This window comes from Castor canadensis, chromosome 10 (assembly GCF_047511655.1).
Source record: "Castor canadensis chromosome 10, mCasCan1.hap1v2, whole genome shotgun sequence".
Taxonomy (NCBI): domain Eukaryota; kingdom Metazoa; phylum Chordata; class Mammalia; order Rodentia; family Castoridae; genus Castor; species Castor canadensis.
This window is the reverse complement of record NC_133395.1, coordinates 136,180,979-136,202,832: the sequence shown is the minus strand read 5'-3', so window position 1 is coordinate 136,202,832 and position 21,854 is coordinate 136,180,979. Positions and strand designations below refer to the sequence as shown.

General features: G+C 39.0%; 1 protein-coding gene and 1 long non-coding RNA gene across 12 annotated transcripts in view; one reads left to right on the top strand and one right to left on the bottom strand.

Annotated features, from left to right (window-relative positions):
• Sumf1 (sulfatase modifying factor 1) overlaps nucleotides 1-21,854 on the top strand; it is a 318,026-nt gene that overhangs the window by 35,157 nt on the left and 261,015 nt on the right. For 9 of the 11 annotated variants that reach the window (XR_012436361.1, XR_012436362.1, XM_074044285.1 and 6 more), the window contains one exon: nucleotides 20,885-20,944. Coding sequence is in view for 7 of the 11 variants with exons in the window: in XM_074044285.1 (XP_073900386.1) it covers nucleotides 20,885-20,944 (60 nt within the window). In the remaining 4 variants the exon portion in view is untranslated. Of the gene's footprint in view, nucleotides 1-30; nucleotides 93-20,884; nucleotides 20,945-21,854 lie in introns of all 11 variants that reach the window. The other 2 variants (XR_012436363.1, XR_012436364.1) reach the window with 1 other exon arrangement.
• LOC141411536 (uncharacterized) lies at nucleotides 15,400-20,199 on the bottom strand. The gene is made up of 4 exons (XR_012436365.1): nucleotides 19,961-20,199; nucleotides 18,175-18,238; nucleotides 16,537-16,715; nucleotides 15,400-15,793 (listed from the first exon to the last, which is right to left on the bottom strand). It is a non-coding gene; the product is annotated as an uncharacterized lncRNA (long non-coding RNA).

Here is a 21,854-nt window from a genome sequence, read left to right as displayed (position 1 = left end):
GCCTTGAACTCTAGTTTTTTGTTTCCTTAGGCTGTGAGGCTTTTGAAAGTTCTATTCAGCAATGCTGCCATTTGAATCACCAAACCTCTAGGGTAAGTGTGTTCCTTTTTCTGGGCTTCCCTTCTCTCTGGGACTTGAACGCTTCAGTTTTTCATAGTTGTAGTAGTTCTCATCTGGTCTTATCAATTTCTGTTTCTCTTTAAGGTCTTAATTTATTTGCCTTTCTCCCCTAATAGCCTGTATATCTTTAGTGCTTAGCAAAGAGACTAATACCTAATCATCGATCCTATAATAATGCCAGTTCAGATACTTGGAACTGAACTGGTAGTTCAATCTATTCCAGACTCCAGGTGTTTCAAAAGCAAAGACTGGTTAGAAGCAGATGTCTTTAGGAAAAGCTTTGTCTCAAAACATGATTAGTAAAAACTTTAAGCCAGGATTTGACCTTGTCAATGTCTTTTATTTTGTTAGTTCCAAGACCAAGTCATAATGGCAAATAATTTTAAAGCTTTTTTTTGGGGAGCTTGGGAAAAGTCAGTTCTCCCTATGCAAAGTTTATTTAGGAAATATCTTTTCCCTATTCATTGACTTACAGGGAGCAAAAGTTAATCATTAGTTTTTATTTTATTGGGCAGTCATTTATGGCAGAAATAGGTTGTGGAAACAGCCTTATGTGCTTTGTACACAAAGTTCTAAGAAAAGATGGGGTATTTGGCCATATGGTTTGGTTAGCTATGTGTGTACTTATAGACCACCCACACTAAGATGATATTACTTCCTTCCACACAGACTCAAACCAGAGTGTGGACACTGCTGATTTGTTTTAACCATATACATATGTGTGTGTGTGTACATACACACACACACATATGTATCTAAAATGTGGTTTGTATTTTTTTCCTTTTTTAGTTGACTAAATTAAAAAAATAGATTTAAAACTCTTATTGATCTGTGGCAATATGCAGTACTTTAAAAAAATATAGAGCTTGCATAACATCCTGATTTCCCAAACCTGCCTACTCAATATTCAGTACCCAGGTACCATGCAGACTTGCTCAGTTGGTGATATGATTGGCTAAAGTGATCTATAATATTTTTCCCCCCCAAGAGGTGCACAGTTGCATTTAGGAAGCCTTTTTTTTTTTTCCTGCCTCAGGGAAAGAGCTCAAGTCTTGGAATTAGCCAGAGTACCTTGCCACTTAATATCAAAGGAATATTTCTAAACTTAGAATATATCTTAAGGTTCCTTATCTACAAGTTGAGAATAATTATGCCTACTTGATGAAATTTTTGGGAAATTAAATTTTCTAATGCATGTGAAAATACTTTGTATTTTGATATCTTAAAAGTACTGTTATTATTTGGCTATTTTATGTTATATTTTGGCTATCTCATTGCAACATTACATGCTTCTTGTCAGCAGAGGTAATGAGGAATGTTGGTTGTGGAAGCAAAGGGGAAAAAGTGGTATTTATAATTAGTGAGGGTTTGTTTTTCCTCCTGCTCTTACTTTTTGTTGTGGTATCACATGACTGTCCTTACAGTGAAAACCTTGCTCCTGCTTCCTGGCTGGTCAGAGTCCAGTGGAAACCAAGCGTATTCCTCTTCTGAGTGAATCTCTGTGTTTACCAAAGTCTCGCCAGATATTCTGCCTGTTTTGTTTGTGTCAACTTGGAATTTGATTATACAATAGATTGTTTGCTCTGGACATTTTGGAAGTGTGTGTCTTTGGACTGATTTGATGTGGTGTAAGCCCACTCTCTCTGCCTTGCACAGAATGAAGAGTTTGGTCTCTGCTTGTTTCTAAGGACACCCCTCTGAACCCTTGCCTATCTGCACATGCACGTTAAGTGAATTGGGGCACACATAAGTCCCCTGGCCTGAGGTTGGCATGCATAACTAGGCAGGCAGGTGCCAGACTTGTTACACTGCTCAGATGCTTCTTCACTACAGCATGACTGGTCTTGGGGCTTAGACCAGCAGTGCTTCTATAAAGTCTCCAAATGCCAGGCTTGATTGTTCTCCATTGTCCCTCCACTGGCCTCCTACTACTGCCTGTGCAACAAAAATACCAGACTTCTGCTTAGACTGTCTCCTGGTCCTCCTCTGCCTCAGCCTGTCCTTCTCCTTAGTTGAGATGGCCATACCACTGAGCACCCATCCCCAGGTACATCAGTTTAGCTAGTGTGTCAGGAGGAGGTTGTGATTTGGAAATTCTTACTTGCCACAAGGACTTCACTTATATGTTTTTAATGAAGACATTCTAAGGGCATGCATAAATCAGTTTGATAAATAAGCAGCTTAGTGTTTAAAATGAAAAAAAGCATAGAAGTATTAATGAAGTTCACTTTAATAAAAAATTTAGTGTAGTGAGGCTGGACACCATGGCTCATGCCTGCAGTCTCAGCGAGTTGGGAGGCAGACATTGGAGGATTGCAGTTCAAGGCCTACCTGGGCAAAAAGTGAGAACCTATCCCAAAGGGTTTATATCTGTAATCCCAGCTACACAGGAGGCAGAAGTAGTAGGAAGATGGCAGACTGAGGCTGGCCCTGGGCAAAAGCTCAAGACCCTGTCTGAAAAATAACAAAAGACAAAAATGGTTGGGGGCATAGAGTACCTGCCTAGCAAGTGGGAAGCCCTTTCAAACTCCAGTACCATAAAAAGAGAGAAAAAACCCAAAAAACCCCAAAACTAATTTGGCTATAGATTATGCTGAGTACCAAGGAGAAAGCAAGGTGATCAAAATGTGATCCTCTTGAGACTTTGTTTCAGAAAATAACTTCATCATCCTCCATGAATATCTGGAAGCTATGCTTATGGTCGCCCATTGCTATTTTTCTTGGTAATTCTGAAGCAAAGCTTTTCATCCAGCAAAAAATAACTATTGAGAGTAGTAGTATAGCTCAGATATTTAGATCCTGTAAACATGTTATCCAAACACATCCTTCTTACTTGAAAGGGCGAATACTAATTCTAATTCCTGTTTAGAGTTCCTAGAAATGTTTCTACTTCATGACAAAATTACCTTTAGAACCTCATGTTACAGCTATTGATTATTCCTGAGCAAAGAGAGTAGGACACAAACTGTACCATGTCCTTCTTACTTTGGCGGATCAGCTGGTACAGGAATCCCTTCTTGATCTCCTTTGACAGCTGTGGACCTGCAGCCTCTGGCTAAAACCTTCCTGGGGAGCAAGAACTCTATAATACATGGGGCACATTTTTGTATTATTAAATATCTTCCTGTTTGAAGGTGCCTTTGTCCAACCAAAGAATGCCCTCTGGAGTGTCAACTTGCTGGTCCTCATTCTGCTCTTGGTGAGAATAAGAACATGTTTTTGCTCTGTCTTGAAAATGAAAGCTTTTCAGATACCTGAGGGTAGTTGTAACTGTCTAGGTGAGTATCCCCATTCTGTCTGCTGCACCTGGGATGACTTAACAGTTCAATGGAACTTGGTTACACTCTTCTGAGTTACCACAAGTAAATAAAATGAGCACCCAGACTTGTTTGGGACCACAGTTGTTTCAGAGTTTGGATGGTTTGGATTTTGGAAAATTTGCTTATTCATAATGAGGTGTCTTGGGGATGGGACCCAAATCTGAATATGAAAGTCATCTGTTTTATATACATCTTACACAATTGCCTGAAAATAATTTTATATAACATTTTAAATAATTTTGTGCAGAAATAAAGTTTGTATACACTGAGCCCATCAGACTTGTAGCATCACGTCAGTGCTCAAAATGTTTCAAACTTTGAAGCATTTTGGATTTTCAGATTAAAGATGCTCAACTTGTAGTGCTTTCCTTCCCAGGCTGTTATAACCAGCAACTTTGGCTGTTTTTTAGTCACTAATACACTGTGAATGGGATAGCGCAGACCTGTCCCAAGACATCTCTAGAGCATTGGAGTCAGCTTGTGATTGCTGAATGCTTACTGTGTTAACAGGGCTATCCCTGCTCTGGAGGATAGAGGGATGCATAGACAGGCCTTGCTGTGAAGAAGTTCTCCTGTGGGACAGGTTGGATGCTGAGCAAGTGAATCTAAGTCCACTGTCGTAAGGTTTGTTGTGGATATGATTGAAGTGGAGCCTTGGTGAGCTGTTTGTTCTCAGCCTGTGGAAACTGTGAAGCTGTCTCTAAGAGGTGCTTTTAGGAGGATGACAGCAATTGCCAGGTTACTCTTCTAGGCTGGTGGGATGCAAAGACAAGATGGGGTTCGCCTTTTGAGAAATTCAGGATGAGCATAGAAAAGACTGTCTTCTTTCCCCATTTTTCAGTTTCTTAAGTAACTGCACTTCAGTACCTGGAGCCTTTGTTGCCCTTCACTTGCCCTCAGTCCTGAAGCATGATGCCTTTTCTATGTTTAGAATAGCAGTAAAAGCAGTGAGAAGTGTGTGTGTGTGTGTGCAGTATGTGTGCAGTTGTTTCTTTTCATTTTTCTGCAGTTTTAGTCTCCTCCTCCTTAGGGGAGCATTGGAACTGACTGCAGAATTTCTAGCTAGGAGCCCTTGGGGAGTGACTTGTAAATTATCTTCTTTACTTTTGTATGCTCAGTAAAAGGGCTTTTATTAGCTATCTTTCTCACAGTGTATCTCACTCTTGGGAAGGCAGAGCCATATACTCTGGTTGGGATGGCAGAAGGTCAGCATAAGGGGTTGAGGTTACAACAGAAACATTAAATGAAAAGAGCAAAAAGTTTGGTTATTTGTCATTCTCAGTAAAGTTTTCTCTGCCACAATGGATAACAGAATATGGTTAAGTGATAAAAGAGAGGTCAGTAGCCTGTGTTTCCTTTTGAGATGTAGCTTTAGAATGCCACGGGCCTAAAGTGAGTCAGCTTACTGTTCTCGGGTGTAGTGCTTCATCTCTAAATTGTACTAAGGATATAGTGAGCCATTCCCTGGTACAGGAAATCTAAGTAACTGCTGCTGCTGGTTTGGAAAGTGGCATTTATGGAAGAGGACTTAGTTAATGGTGTAACAAGGTTAAGAGGGTAGCTTTAAAATGATTTGCACCTAGGTCCACGTCTCAGATCCCCAACTTGGCATGGTGGCCTTGGAGGAAGAGGGTGAAATCTTTGATTCTGTTTCCTCATGTATAAAATGAGAGGAGCAATAAAACTGAACAACAGTAGGTTGCTCTGCGTATTAAAAAGAGATTAAAGCACTGAGAGCTGTGCCTGCCGTGGATTCAGCACTCAGTAAACGAGAGCTAATTATTATTTCTGAGTACCTCCTGGTTGGAACGTTTCCTTTCTGAAAATCCTTTCCTCTACCAGATTATTTTCTTTTCCTTTCATTATTGAGCTCTTGCTCTATGCTAGTGAAAAACTTCAATATCACAGGCCACTGCCCACAGAGTCTGGATTTCAGAATTCCTGATTGTGCTTCCTTATCATTTCCATGGTAATAGGTAGTTTTGCTCCACTGATGCATAGCAGGCCGGAACTGAAGCCCAGGTTTATGACTTCCTTTCAGAGTAGTTTTTGCTTTCCCTGCTCCTTTCTGTACCTGGACAGGGCCAGGAGGGAGGTGAAGTGAGCAGCAATTTGCAGAGCCTCTTTCTCTGGCTGCCTTAGCTGTGTCCAAGCTGACAGGCCAGATCTGAACAGTCTGGACAGAGGAAGGGACTGAATTTTAGGTGGAATTTAGGCTTGCTTGAGGTTTTTATCTCCTATCTTGGTGTGGTTTGAGGTATAAGTTGACAACTTAGCACTGCACTGAGGCCAAGAACTTCTCTACCAGATTTGGCATACTAACTTCCACCCCTGTGGCCCTTCCTTTCCATCTCTTCATATCTGGGCTCTCCCCAGACAGATTGTTTTTTGTTGGTATTACAGTGAATCCCCTGACACTCCCACAGTGTTTCTGCTTCATATTTTCAGTTAAGGCTTTATCTTATACTCTTGGCAGTCAAACAGAGGTTAACATAAGTATGTATTCTGACCCATAGAATAATTGTCTTCTTCACAGTTTTCCACATATGCAGTCCATATTCATGAACGAATTTCCCTCAGCACTCTTAAACCAGAAATGCAATAATTCCAAATCGTTTAAGAAAGAAAAGAGTGGTCTTCTTCAACTTAAAGATGATCAACCAAGCAATTCTAAGTTATAGCTTTATAGATTATTAGTGTAAAATGTATTTTAGTTTACTGTTTTTTTCTTCTCTGTATCTGTGTGGTGCTAGAACTTGAACCCAGGGCCTTGCATGTAGGAGGCAAGAACTCTACCACTGAGTTACACCCCCAGTCCTGTGTTTTGGGTTCAATGAAAGATATGCCTTAGACCATGCATCCTTGGGTAATACTTCTGTCAGGAGTAAAGTCAAAGTGGTTGTACTTTGTACTTGTATAAGCTTCTTCCCCCTGAGTTACTCAAAATTCTTTCTTATGTGTGTGTACACCTGCACACACTCACACTCTCTCACATCCTCAAAATGACCCTGATGATGGGAAAGGAGACCTGTGGTCTTAGACTGATTTCTTATGATAATTCATGGAATGGAGAGAGGTTTTACCTTGCCCCAGATTTTGAGCTTCTTATGTAGTCAGGACTTAATCTCTTCTGATCCCCTGACTTGTCAGTGTTTACTGGACTTTTGATGTTTTTTCTGATACAAAATATGAAGGGCTGCTTACTTCCTTGTACTAGTATTTTATCACAAACCGTGTGTGTTAGATCAGGAATTTGAAGAAGTGTCATAAATATGGAAGAAAACTTAGGAGATGTGAATTGCTGTGTCATGCAGTGGCCTCTTCCAAAAGCACAGGGAGGCAGTAAATTATGCCTACGGTTTTCAAGGTCTTGAGATTTGAAATCAGTTTCTTGTCATTCTCACTTTCTTGTTTCTTATTTCCATTACATTTTTATTAAAATGATTGATTTGTCAAGTTTTTTTTTTGTTCCTGGCAACTAGCTTGACAATGAATTATAACATAGTGCCATTTTCCATTCCTATAGCTTACCTGTAGTACCTTCCCTATGCCACAGTGTGACTCATTTGTTCCTTCCCCAAGGATCTGGAAATAAAACGAGAAGAGAAAATAGAACAGTTAAATTATCTTTTTTTTTTTTTCTTAGCCAGGTAATGCTGTGATTTTTTTGGATGTGGATATGTGGACTCATTTTAAATTAGCTAGCTGTACACATAGCCACACATGTAATTTTTACGTTAGTGTATGCAGTTGGCCCTTTGTACCCATGACTTCTGTATCACAGGATTCTATCAACTACTGATTTAAAATATTTAGAAAAGAAATTATGTCTATAGTGAACATGCACAAACTTGTTCCCCCTCTGTCATTGATCCCTAAACAATACAGTGTGATTGCTCTTTATATCACATTAATCTAGGGATTATTTAAAATACATGGAAGGATGTGCACAGGTTTTAGAATGGTGCAAATATTGCTCCATTTTCCATAAGGGACTGGAGCATCTGTGGACTTTAGTTCTATAGGTTCTGGAGCCCATCCCCCATAGATACTAAAGGATGCCTGTACTTTCATCTATTTAGCAAAATTTATCAGCAGTCTGTCAAAAGCCACCTTTTTTTTGTTGTTGTTGTTATTTAGCAATACTGGGGATTGAACCCAGGGCTGGGAGCTTGCTAAGTAAATGCTCTACCAATTGAGTTACACCCCCAGTAAGGGTTCTGGGAATCTACAGACATGGTCTCTGTTCCTCATTGAGGTTTAGATGTTTAAAAAAGCAAGCAAATATACCTACATACATATAAATGTATGTGTATTTAATCACACGTAAGGAAGAAGTATAGCATGATTGTTGGAAGCATGCAGTTTTGGAGTTGGATGTGGTTTTAAGTCCTTGCTCAGCCATGCACCAGCTGAATAACCTGAAGCAGATTCCTCACCTGTCAGTGAGGAAATAATAGTGTCTCTTATGGGATTATTGAGAGGTTTCAGTGAAGGACTGTGAAGAAAATGTTTAGTATAGAGGCTGGTATGTAGTGAGCACTTGATAAATGCTAATTATGAGTACTGTGTTTTAGATGTAATGAGAATTTAAATGAAATTGGTTAACAGGCTATGAAAACACACCTTACTCTGAAGACTTATTCTGGACCTTTTTAGGGATGTGGAAAGGAGATATGCTACCTGGTAGCATGCAATCATAAATAGTACTTCTTTCTGTGGACAGTCTCCACTTCATACTCAGTAGAGGAAGTAAACACTGCATCTAATCAAGTTGCCAGAACATACAAAATAGGGCACTTAGCAGTTATTCACTTTCAGAATGTCCAAATAAAATCATGGACATCTTCAAGGCATTCTTTGAAAATAACGTTTAACTAAAAATGCCATTTGGTATAAGCTAATTGCTCTGTTCTCTTTAACTTGCTAATGAATTGTCACTAATGGACACAGAAGATTATGAGAATGTGATAAATCCTTACTAAGACTAAACTGTGTTTATTTTTCTCACTTCAAGTGGTGCTTAGAACCCTATCTGGCCTTTCTCTCAGGACTGAACAGTTTCACACTGTAATTCTGAGAAATAGTAGTGATTGAGTCTAGAGCATATCTTTCAGCAAATGTAGTCTGTACCCTGTGATATTGGTAGGTAGGTTTTAGTTCACCTAGAGTTGTCTTTATTTAGGGTGATGCATTGTTTAGAATGAGAAAAACTGATTTCTTTATATTTTATATTGCATCTTTCTGGGATTGAATAGACCATGAAGTTTTTTTTTTTTTTTGTATATACATTGCCATCTTGAGCTTTCTGAAATTAAAGAACCACCTGCATTATTAGGACGAATTCCATCTAGTAGTGTACTGCTGTTAGAAGGCTATGAGAAAGTTACTTCTTTGTTGCAGAAATCCATGTTTTGTCTTAACAGTTGCTGTACTGTGTTTTGCTTGATTGTTTTTCAGCACCCAGGTGCTTCATGTCCTTGTGTTGAAAAACTGCCATTTCTTTTCCACAGTTGTCATATTCCATAGTCCATGCCTCTTAGATCATACGTATGTGGTGTCATGTAGGTAGGAGCATTTAACCATTTTCCTGGGGCCTTGCACTTTTTCCTCTCTCTGTCTGCTGCCTGGCAACTGGGGAGAGTGACGATAAAAGTTGAGGTCCTTGAAAGGCATTTTAAGGAAGATTATAATTGCTTATCTCACATCTCAGCAAGAATTCATGGGAAATTCCCTGAAGGCAATGAAACCGTTTGGGATGGAAAGGCACCAAGGTGCAAGAACCTAAAGATGTATCCGTTAGCTTGTGTCAAAGGTGGTCAAGGCAGAACCTCATCAGGTCTTTCATGCAGCATTTGCATTTCACAAATGAGGAAAGTCAGGGTCAAGAGTGAAGGGACAGAGTCCAGACTAGACCCTGATTCTCCCAATTTCTGCTTCCTGCCTGAGTTCATTACTTTATATTTGCAATCTTTCTTAAGAATAAGACTTTTTATTTTGTGCTTGTATAGTAATGAATTTTAAAGGGGCCTCTTCCATCTGTTTTTTCTTTCTAAGTTCCCCTCTCTTTACTTGCGAAGTCTCTACTCTTTGCTCAAGAGTCATTACATAGAAACTTAAGTGCAGGGTAGTCGCTACGGATTGAGTAAATAGCTAGTGACAACTACAATCTCAGACACTGTTAAAAGCTCTAATGATAAAGCAGTGAACAGAACAAAGTCCATGTTGTCAAGGTGCCCGCCTTCTAGTGAGAAAAACAAATAAAATTTTAGTTTATCATGAGGTGGTAAGCACTATTATATTTCACTTTTTTCTGATACTACTTCTGACACCAAAATGTATATATGTTTGTTTGTTTTTTCTGACACAAAATATATATCATTTTTCCATACCAACTTTCTGAAACTACTGGATATCCAGAAATTCAATTCAGTTGTAACACTAATTCCTGGAATTAGTATAGATTTCACAGATTAAGGGCTCAGTCCTATAAGGTGGCCCCAACTTCAGATTCTAGCTGCAAATAGGATGCCCAGGCTACCCACACATCTTCCTGGCTCACTGAAAGCTCAGGGGTTTCCATAGCACCTATTCAGGTTTGATAATTTTCTAGAACAACTTCCAGAACTCAGAAAAGTGCTTTACTCATAATTACCTGGTTGTTACAGAGGTTATAACTCAGGAGGAGCCAGATGGAATAGATGCATTGACCAAGGTGGCATAGAGTTTCCATGCCCTCTCCAAGTACACCAGTTTACTAGCATGATCATGTGGCTACCAACTGGGAAGCTCTCTTGTTGGAGGGTTTTAATGAAGGTTTCATTAAATAAGCATGATTGGTCAAATTACATCATTGGCCATTGGTGATTTAACTCTGTGTCTAGTCAGGGGAGAGGTTGAAAGTTCCAACCTTCTAATCTGGGGTTGGTCTTTATGTCATCCAGCTCCTGCTAAAACTCCCTAGGCCTCTTCTCTGCCTTGAGTTCTTTCATTAGCATGCAAAAGATAGAGACTAATTATCCTAGAGGTTCCAGGGGCTTTAGGAGGTCTGTGCTAGGAACTTAAGACAAAGACCAAATATTTACTTTTTTGTTATGCCGTGGTTAGGGTAAAAAGTGAGAGGTCCCTGAACCTAGGAAGGGCATGGTCGCCTGTCTGTCTGGTGAACTATCATTTGACAGAGACACTAAATGGAGTGGTGAAGCAGCTCTTGTAGTTATCTAAAGAAAGACAGAGAGAACAGTAAGGGCAAAGAACAGTGGATGTCTTGTTGTCACTGGAGGACTTAAGAAAGGGATAATGTGAAACATACCAACATGGTGTTGCCTTAAATAGCATGTCTGGTAAGCACAAAACCTTTTTGTCTACCTGTCATTGTAGTTCATATATATATGTGTGTGTGTATTTATAGGTGTGTGTATATATATATATAAAACTACATACATAGTTTATAGAAATTTAAATTGTTGGTTTAATCTTCTGTCTAAGAGCATTCATCCAGGTTGTCTGCAACAAAGATGCCACTTTAAGCCACATTTCTACACTTCAATTTGAAATGATACGTAGGGATCACAGAATGGCAACTACTTTTTATAAGGAAAATGTAAAACTCCCTATGTATTACTTTCTTTTTCTTCTCTTTCTCCTCCTCCTTTTGGTGGTACTGGGGTTTGAATTCAGGGCCTCACACTTACTTGCTAGGGAGGCACTCTACTGCCTGGGTCATGCCCCCAGCTCATCACTTTTTGGGAATGCATTTTTCCATGGAAGTTTTGGAAAATCATTCCAGTAATACATAAGGGACAATGAGACTTTACCAAGCAATTCTATGAAATGGAAAAGTTGCTTCCATGGTGTGAGAAACACAAAAACTCAGTGGGGTTGAGCCTGTGAAACCACTAACGGCATCTGTGGTGTTGATCTAAGTATGGATGTCTGTCTAAGTGGTAGGTGTTGGTACTTTAAATATGTATTTATTCTTAATGGAATAAGAAGTATGAACTCTTGACTCACATTTGTTGAGTTTTACTTATGTTCTTGAAAAGAGTTTTGAAGTAGTGAAAAGTTAATGTACCTCAATTTGCAACCATTGAATGATTTATTTAAAAAATACAATACTGTGTGAGGTAGCCCACAAGATGCACATGGCTGAGTTGCTGAGTATGAGCCTAGAGCTAGACAGCCTGGGCTTAAACCCTGGTTCCTCTGCCTACTAGCTAAATAACCTTGGCAGGCTACCTGACTTTTCTGTTCCTTAGTGCTCCATTTCTCACATGGGATAAATGACTGGGTATCTACACATTTTGGGTTTATGCTTGTGCCTGGAACAGTTGATAATAGCTTCCCCTTTCACTCCTAAATCTATCCTTATTTGGACAATAAATTTTATGGTTGCCTAATAATATCACCAATAATAGGTCATTTTGCAGACTGAAAACAAAAAATAACACCCAGGCATAATATGTGCTCAGTAAATATCAGCACTGTTACATATTTATATGCTGTTTATTCTGCAATTAGAATCAATATTTTAAATACCAAGTTTTATGTATTACCTCAGAAGCAAGAATTGTTAACATGGACCTTGGTCTATGAAAGGGATGTAGTACAGCTTTGAAAATTCTCCTTCTTTTTAACCTAGTTTGGGTGGTAAAAGTAGGTTGGAGGAAAGGACTGTTTTCACTCATTTCACTAACAGGGTAATCACCATGACAGGTCATGTTGGTTTTACAGAGAAAATACTGTGGGGTTATTAATTTGGTTTGGTGTTTAATGTGCTGTTCTTTCCAATTTGATCTCTCCTTTTCTGTCTTTGACATTTCTTGAGTGTCATCTTCCTTTTTCCTTTCCTTATGCAATAACTAAAGCCAATTGCAGCAGCCTCTTCTTTGTTGGTCTCTACCCTAGGAAATGAATGAAATTACATATAATTCAGAAAGCTATATTTGAAGTAATGGATTTCCATCTGCTGACTCTCAAACTCTTTTGTCATATTTGACATGGGACTAAAAAAAAAGTGAGTTATTGGGACATTTTACTTTGTTTTCCGTATGTGTACATTGGGTAGAGGTGCTATGAAGCCTAGAACATAGACACTCTGGTTAGGCAGAGCTGGGATAAGTCTGGAGGTGCCATGGTCTGATAGTCTTTGACTACTGGCTCTTCACTTGCTAGCTGTGTGGCAGGTCACAGGTTATTTCATCTTTCTGAGCTTCAGTATTCCTTAAAATGTGCAAAATGAAACTTCCCGCTTTCCACGCTTATTGTGAGGATCAAATGAGATGATGGGTTAGTTTGCCTTCAGTAAATGCCAGGTAAGGTAATTAACAGAGTCATCAGTCATTTTACATTCTGGGTAACAGAGTCACTTTAAAAATGGAGGTGGCAGAGCTGGGCATGGTAGTTCACACCTGTAATCCAGCACTGGGTAGGCTGAGGCAGGAGGATCACAGGTTTGAAGCCAGCCTGGGCTTCATAGCAAGATCTTGTCTCAAAAGAAAAAAAAAAAAAAAGATGAGGAAGTGATTGAAGAGACCCTTTTCTTTTAGAGGCCCATGATCAAAAGCTGTGTCTTGACACAAATGCTGCTCCTGTTGGTGTGTTACTGAGCTGGCGATTGCTGTAGTACCTGGTAACTTATCAGGGTTGCTGTTTCAGCACACACAGAATCCTTCACATAAGCAACAAGCTGATTGCTCTGCTGTCCCAAACTTCAGGCTGCTGGAACCCTGCCCCAGGTTGCTGGCAGGAGCTGCCAGTTGGAAGGCTTGCCTAGAAGTCAGGTGTGCCAGGGAGCCCAGCTTTTAGCCAGCCAGGACCAGGCCAACTTTGCTTTCAAAGGAGCAAGCACACTTCTCAAGGTTACAGAATGGAGAATAAAATCTATCCTTATGAACTCTGAGTTCCTCTGCACTTAAACATCTCAGGAAGTCTTTGCTAGCATTTTGAGGCCCTGGAAGGCATACTCTTTTCTTCTTTTCATTTATCTTGGTTTATAATTTTGGTCCTTCAGTTTTATAAATGTTTGTATTATATAAAACTCCAAACATGCAGAAGAAATAGGGAATATACCTTAGTACCTAGGTTTAATAATTATCAACTCATGGCTAATCTTGTTTCATTTCTATTTCTACCTCCTTATCCCTGGTAATCTGGATTCTTAGAAGCAAATCCCAGATTTTATATTTTATTTAAGATGTCATAGTCTTCTTTTCCTTTTTTCTTTCTCTTTCTCTCCCTCCCTCCCTCCCTCCCTTTCCTCTCTCCCTTCCTTTCTTTTCTTTCCTTTTGTGCAGTACTGGGGTTTGAACTCAGGGCCTTGCATTTGCTTGGCAGGTGAACTATGTCACTATTCTATTTTTTATCTTTAAAAATAGCTTTTTCATAATGTAATTGACATATAATAAATTGCATATATTTAATATCTACAGTTTGATGAGTTTTGATAGCTAGATATACATCCATGAAATCACAATCAAGATAGTGAATATATCAATCACCTCAGATTTTCCTTGTGCCATTTGTAAATCCTTCCCACCTCTCATACCCAAGCCACTTGATCTGCTTTCTGTCACAGATTAACTGTTTTTTTTGGGCAGTTTTAGAGTTTGAACTCAGGACCTTTACCTTGAGCCCCTCCACCAGCACTTTTTTGTGATGGGTCTCACAAACTATTTGCCCAGGGTTAGTTTTGAATTGAGATCCTTCTGATCTCTGCCTCCTGAGTAGCTGGGATTATAGGTGTGAGTCACTGGCGCCGGTTTAGCTGGTACTTTTTTTTTTTTTTTAAATAGGTGGAGTTATACTTTTTATCTGTCTTCTTCCACAACTCCATAGTCTTTTATTTATTCCATAAGTAATATTATGCTCTTATGAGATGCCATTTTGGAAGCTGCAAGGAGGCTGTTGTAGTTGGTCCAGGTGAGAAATGTTGGCTGTTTGGACCAGTGAGGTTATCATGGAGATGCTAAGCTCCCACCTATTGGAGATCTGCTTTGGAGGTAAAGCTAATCAAACCAGTTGGATTTGGGCATGAGGGAGATGGACAAATCTAGCATTCTCAGGACACAGATACTGTCTTTGTTTTCAGTGCTTTGGAGTGAACCCAGGTGCTTGTTAGTCAAGTGTTCTATCATTGAGCTAATTCCCAGCAAGATTCAAACACTTTAAGGTAGTTACAGGATTGTTGAGTTTTCTTAGAAATATTTTAAATAAAGGATAACTGCTCTTGTAAAATTGAAACTTCAGTTGTCCTCTCAGATGTTTGTGATATACTTTGAATTAGGAAAGGGGAGAGAAAGAAGTATAAAAGCAAATAACATTTTTCAGACTTTTAAAAGTGTCTTGAGGTGAAGTTCACTCTGTTATGTCTGTGGACCACAGAATGTGTTTGTATTGGTTTTACTGTTAAAGATGCCCAGGTTCAGCTAAGTTTGATGCTGTGGTAGGTCACTGCCTCTGTGCCTTGTGATGTTAATTTCATTGTAGTATAAAACATCATATCTTTATTCTACAAGGGTTATTAACATGCCATTAACATGTTACTTTATTAAAATTTGGACTCCATTTGAAAGTTTGACCTTAGAAAACTAGGTCAAGTGGTTTCTGTGGTTTTAGAATTTGAAATTATATGCCACCAGGATTATTAAGTTTATGGGCACCTTTGGGAAACTTTAGTTAGTCATACATTCTAGTAACAATAGCCTGACACTGTTTATGATTTGCTATGTCCTTTCAATACATTGTCTCATTTAATCACCATGTCATTCCAGTGAAATAGATACTATTATTAGCTAGCTCCATTTTGTAGAGGAGGACCCTGGAGTATTGGGGGTTATCTAACTAGCCCAAAGTTTTAGAGACAGTGTGAGAGTCAGGATTTGCACCCAATAGGTCATCTCACTCTGGAGCTCATGCTGTTCCTTAAGAAATAACGTTTGAAGTAGATCTTGCAGGGTGAATAGGAGTTTAATGAACAAGTAGGGACAAATATCTTTAGCAAAGAGAATCATTTGTCTCATGGGGTGGGGCACGAGAATCTTATTGTCATGGGACTTGAAGAAAGGGATGGCAAGAAGTGATGTTGGTAAGGTAGGAAGGACATAGGGCTTATAAAACATCTGCCTTAGCTAGCCCGAGCAGATGCTTCATGGATAAATGTATGAGGCCTTTTAAAAGTCTCTGAGATCTTGAAAAATTCCACTATCACATTTTTATTTTTTAGATGCAAAGAGTTCACACCAGGAGCTTCTGGACTGAGTGATATCAAAGGCATTTTCTCATTTCAAACACCCTGGGTCTTGCCCTCCAGGAATTAATCCACTGCTCCCACCTTTTTTGTTAAGTTCTGATTCCTGTTAAGGTTAAAAAGAAGAGATTTAATGGTTGTACATTGTGCAGTCTTTCCTAATCTTCCCACACTCTAACAATAGCCAAAGGGCTGACCATCAGGCAGCATCGGATACCACTGGAGTGTTGTCTCACATGCTTGAGTTTTAAAGAGGTTATTGCTGTAGCAAGGAAAGTGTGACAGTGGTGGTTGATCCTCTTTTCAGAAGTTAACTCTTATTCCTGGTTTGAAAAATGCATTGTGCTATATAAGGCTGAGAATTGATTGTAACGAGATAGTAAACACAATAGGAAAGGTACTTCCAAGCTTTAATAAAGTGTTATCTGTGAGTGCACTGAAGTGATAAAATACATGCCAGAGCATTTTGGTTTTTATTGGACTGAATGTGTCCCTATTTTTTTTTTTATTAAAAGAATGAATAAGTAATTCATGAGTGCAAATTTAAAAAGTAAAAAAACTAGTCCTTTCTTTTCTCTTTAAGTAACATTATTAAAAGTTCTTTATTGACTCTAGTTGTTAACATATTGGGTGTATGTTACTTTTTTAGTTTTTTGTTATGAAAATGCTATGATATAAATGAAAACAAGGAGAATATATGCATAGGTCACTATTAACTGTCATCTAATCAAAAATAGAACTACTAGTGTCTATGTGTGTATATATGTGTAAGTATGTGTGTATATGTGTGTGTGCTCATGCATGTGCATAAAAAGGAGTTTGTTACTGAGCTTTGAGTATGTTACTTACATAGTGACTGTAGCGTTGTTTTCTTCACGTTTGGTGCAAGTGCTTTAGGTCTGTAAGGAAAGCCGTTGGAAAAGAAACGTGGATGTGTAGTGGGGAGAGCAAAGGTAATCTGGAACTCTTGAACATGGCCTGGAATCCACGTAGTCAGACGGGCTGTGTCAGACTCTCACTGCCTTCAGCTTTGATGATGTAGATTCACAAAGACAAAGCCCATTAGCAAGATATACTATGTGTAATTATTATACTAATCCTCACTTATAGTTGGAGACTTTAACACCCCTTTCTCCACAATTGATAGTAAATTAGATAAAAATCGGCAGGGATATAGATGAACTAAATAATACCATCAACCAATGAGATTTAATTAACATCTCTAAAACATTCTACCTTGTAACAGTAGAATACCCTTCTTTTCAAGTATTCATATAATATTCACCAAGGTAGACTGTATTCCTGCACCATCAAGTGAACCTTAACAAATTTTAAAAATTTCAAGTTGTAAAGAATGTGTTCTCCAGTCACAGTAGAATGAAACTAGAAATCAACATGGAAATATAATAGGAAAATCTCCCAACTCACAGAAACTAAACAACACTCTTCTAATCCTCGGTCCACAGAGAAAGTCCCAAGGAAAACCAAACCATATGCTGAATTAAAGGAAAAGGAAAGGCAACACATGAAAAATTTCAGAACACAGGGAAAGCAGTGTTAATTAATAAGGAAATTTGTAGCACTGCATACGTACATTAGAAAAGTAGAAAAGCTAGCACATGCTTAGCATGCATGAGGCCCTGGGTTCAATCCTAGTATCACACACAAAATAGAAAGTTCTTACTTAAGCCAGTATGTTTTTCAACTCATGAACCCAGAAAAAGACCAAACTAAACCAAAGCAAGCAAAAGGAAAGAAATAGTAAAGAGCAAAAATCACTGAAATTGAAAACAGAAGAAGAATAGGGATAAAAATCAGTGACACAAAGAGCTGGTTCTTTGAAAAGATGAATAAAATCTTTGTAAAGAGATTAAAAAAATAATCTGTAACTCTTTAAGTTTCCTAGTGGACATGAGTTTTATGGATACTATTCAACCCACTACATCTTCCTAGTAATTTTTCAGCTTTTTGCCAAAGTGGCAAGCATTTCAACAGTTGAAGAAAATCCTACAACATGTTGCTTTCTAGCAAAAACAGTCTTATGTATAATAACCAGCTGAGCAGTCACCTAGATTAAGACTGTATTAACTACTATCATGGCATCAACAGAGGATGACTGTCATTGGTGCTGTGTCACTCTGAGAGTGTCATACTTAACGATTGTAACCTTAAGTCATTGGGATAGATGATGAAAGGATAGAATTTTGTTCTTGCATCTTCCTGTTGGCAAACCAGCTCTTTCTTGTTCTTAGATGTATCTTGACATAAGAATCTAATCTTGCATGCTAGTAGATATTATGAGGCTTTAATCAGAATCAGATTGTCATTTGGTACATGATAACATGCAGTATGCAGGAATGCCCGATCAAAAAGTGAGGTGTAAGAGTGTGACCCTTGCATGGGACAGATAAACAGTCATAAGTGCTTCAATTTCTGCTGCAGTGAATTCTTGGTGAACGACTTACTTTTATACAATAACGAACTCACCTGGAAGATTCTGGTGTGATGTGGGTAAAATTCTTGGGAAGAAAGCTGTGCTGCTTGTTTTTATCTTCACATGTAGTGCAGAGAGGAAAGAACAGCCAAAGACTTTGTGACAGTTTCTCTTCCCTTCCTTTCCTTTCCTTTTTCCTTCCTTTTTTCTTTATTTGCTTTAGTTGGTTTTCAAGTAGAGTCTTGCAGTTTTGCCTGGGGCTGGCCTGCGCCTCAGACTCAGACTGTGATCCACCTACTCTGTGGTGTCCTGTGTAGCGGACTCCTGGCTTATTAATTGAGATAGGGTCTCACTAACATTTTGCCTGGGGGACTTAACTGTGATCCACCAGATATCTCATAAGCCACTGTGCCTGGCCCTGGGACAGTTTAGTTTTTAAATATCTGGAAATACTTAGAAGAAAACATGCACTTCTGCCTACCTAGTTAACATTTGCAAGACAGGGTTTTAGCCATGCTTGGAAAAAACATGATCCTTTTTTAAAAATTGCATATTTATTAAGGAAAGGAACTATATAGAAAAAAACCACATTTGTTCTGCTTAAGGCACACTTGGGAATAAACCATTGTAGAAATTAGTGCACATCCGAAACCACAATTCATTACGGACGGTCTGCGTAAAAATGTTAAAGGAGTAAACCCAGGTATATGTACCTCACTTAGGTCATACATGTGGATCAGAAGACAAAAGAAATTTTTTGTCAAAGTATGCAGGAGTTTGAGAATTTAGGCTTCCTCATTTGGTATCTTTAGAACCAAGAGTCACCAAGTACCATCATTATTAGAACACATTTTTCTGTATCTGAATTTCTTCTTCTAACAGAGTAATGGTTTTTCAATGGCAAAGAGAACACATAGTAATCTTTACATTTGGATTGCATCGAAATACAATTCAAGGGAATTCTGGTCTTCCCTTCCCCCAACTCACGGATCTAATTTATACCCTGATATCCACAACTTCCAGTCACCCCCTTGGCATTTTTAAGTCTAGGCATGTTCAAGATGATTTAGAATTGGAACGGTAAAAGAGCCAGTCTCAGACCCCATCTGTTCTTTGATTTTGTCTTTTGGATTCCTTCTTTCTCTTGATTATCCATTCATAAGCTGACTTGTTAGGAACTTGACCATGATTGCAACAGAGCTTGCCAGCTGGGCTCCTCCCCTTGTGGGAAGACAGTGTGAAAGGTTAAAAAAAAATACTGAATTCTCTTCAGGCAGTGTGGGTTATATCTACTGTCTGGGAGTTAAAAGTGCCTCCTCATGTGTAAAGTGAGGTGGTCCGACCTGGAAAAGGCCCATTGCACTTCTGGCACTGAAAGGGGCAGTTTCTTGTATGTTTTCGTAAGTGCCTGGTCAGTTCATCTGAGTGGGTGAACTTCCGCCCACGGCCACCCTAGTCACAGTGGTAAGGCAGAAATTCTCGCCTGTGTGGGTTCGCAGGTGTGCCTTGATGAGAACTCTTGTGTAGGTTTTGCCTCAGGCCACATAATCACAAGCATGGGTGGCCGTCCTTTTCTGGCGCCAGGACCTTCTTCCCTTTTTGCCACTTAGGCAGTGGCCCTTGACAACAGGTGGTGACTAGAAATGGGAAAACTAAGATAGGGAGTTTATCTGGCTTCTCTTGTTTTCAATGAACAGAGTGGGTGGCTTGTGTGATTAGATGTCTTTTTGAACAACAAAGGAAAATAAAAAAATCTTTATCCCCACCTGGGTTCCCCTGCTAGGGCTCTGGTTTATAGGAGCTTATTGGTAGTTCTTAGATGCTCTTTAAATGACTTACCTGATGTTGAGGCTTTTATCCTGGCAATTGAAGTTTTAGGATTTTTCACTTCCATTGCACTTTTATCAATAAGAAGCTTTTTCTAGAAGAAACAGTCTTCCCTTTTGGCTGCTTTGTCTGGGTTTTAATTCTCTTTACAGTGACATCACTACTTCTGTCTTGTCTCCTTTAGGGTCTCCCCAATTTCCTGTCATTCTAGTTTCTAACTGGAAGCAAGGCAGAGTGTTTCAGAGCATAGACTCTGGATCAGGGCTGCTGGGGGTGAATCTGTGGCTTACATAATAACCTTCCTCCAGAGTTGTTTTGGAGCGTGCACCAGTTAATACTTGCAAAGTTTCAGAACCATGCCTGGTTCGTAGTAGGCATTATATAAATCTTGTTTTTCTAAAAAGAAGACAAACTATGTTCTGTATGTGAGTTATGCTTATACTCACATGACTATATATAGCTGTCAAAGTTCATTGAAACTGCATTTAAATAGAGAGTGGATTTTACTGTATCTGCATTATATCTCAATAAACCTGACCCAAAAATTTTTTAAAAAGAGAAAAAAGATAATTCACTTATTCAGCAGAGAGTTTATTAGGTGTTTCACAGTTAAATTATAAAAACATATCATTTAAAAAAGCTTGCTATCTGGTTGAGCAAACCAGTGATAATGCAGGATAAGTTTGCATATGAGGATGACATTGTAAGAGATGCTGCCAGGGAGTTTATTAGTCGTTTAGGCAAGAAATGCTGTAGGGGTTTAAAGGGGGGATTGCTTCCTGTAGCCATGAAGACTTCACTGATCAGTGGGAATTTAAGGTGTGTCCATAGAAGATGGGTGGGAAGGCATTTGGGGACATGGGCTTTTGGGAGGGGCAGAAATGCATGTGGATCCATATTGTCTAGGTTAACAAATTATTTTCTTTTCACCCATAGAAAGGCCCCCCTTCTGGGAGAGACCGTGTAAAGAAAGGTGGATCCTATATGTGCCACAAGGTAAGTCATGCCATTAAACTCGGGTTTAATGTTCTAATGGTTGAGGGATCCTTTATAAAAAACAAAATGTCCCCTTTATTTTTGCTAATACATACCTATTCCCACTGAAACCAGAAAAAAGTAGGACAGTCATCCTAAGTTTGGTAACGGGCAGGAGAAACAGGTTGTGAATGACCTATTGCCAACCAAATTTCCTCTGTTGAATCTTATCCCTTTGAGAAGTCTTTCTTGTTCCATGAACCAGGGTGGGCCTTCCTGTATGTAAGTCTGGAAACACACTGGTAATATATTTGAAAACTTCTGTAAATTTCTGGGTTCTCTGTAGAGATTCAAGTGAGAGTTGTAAGTGAAGGATGGTTTGTAGCAGTCTAGAAATGGAAGTATCTCACAGGTTCTAGATGGAAGTGTGTGTATTTCTGCCCCTTGGGACTGATTTCACTGTCCAAGCTTGCAGCCTTTGGTTTATCTGAGTGACTTGGTGTTTCACAGATAACCTTTATAAGGAATATGGACATAAAATACCATACCTTCCCTTTTTCTTTGAGTCATGTAATTTTAGTATCTCCTGCACTTCGGCTTCTGTCTTCTGTCCCTGTATAAAAATGGTGTTTTGCAGTTTGTTGTTACCAAGAAACTTTGCATGGTAATTTGCTCAGTCCAGGCAGTTAGAGACTTAACACCACCTATAATGGCTCCAAATTAAGTTACTAATTTGATAATGGAGGCATTAGCAAGCTTTGCCCTCAAACTTTATTTCACATTGGAATCATCAGAGATCTATAAAAAGTACACTGATGCCTGGCTCCCCACTTGCCCCCATATGATTTGATTTGGAAGGGGGTGTGACTTGGGCTTTAGCCTTGTTTTGAAGCTCTCCATGTGTTAAAATGTACAGCAAAGTTTGACAAGT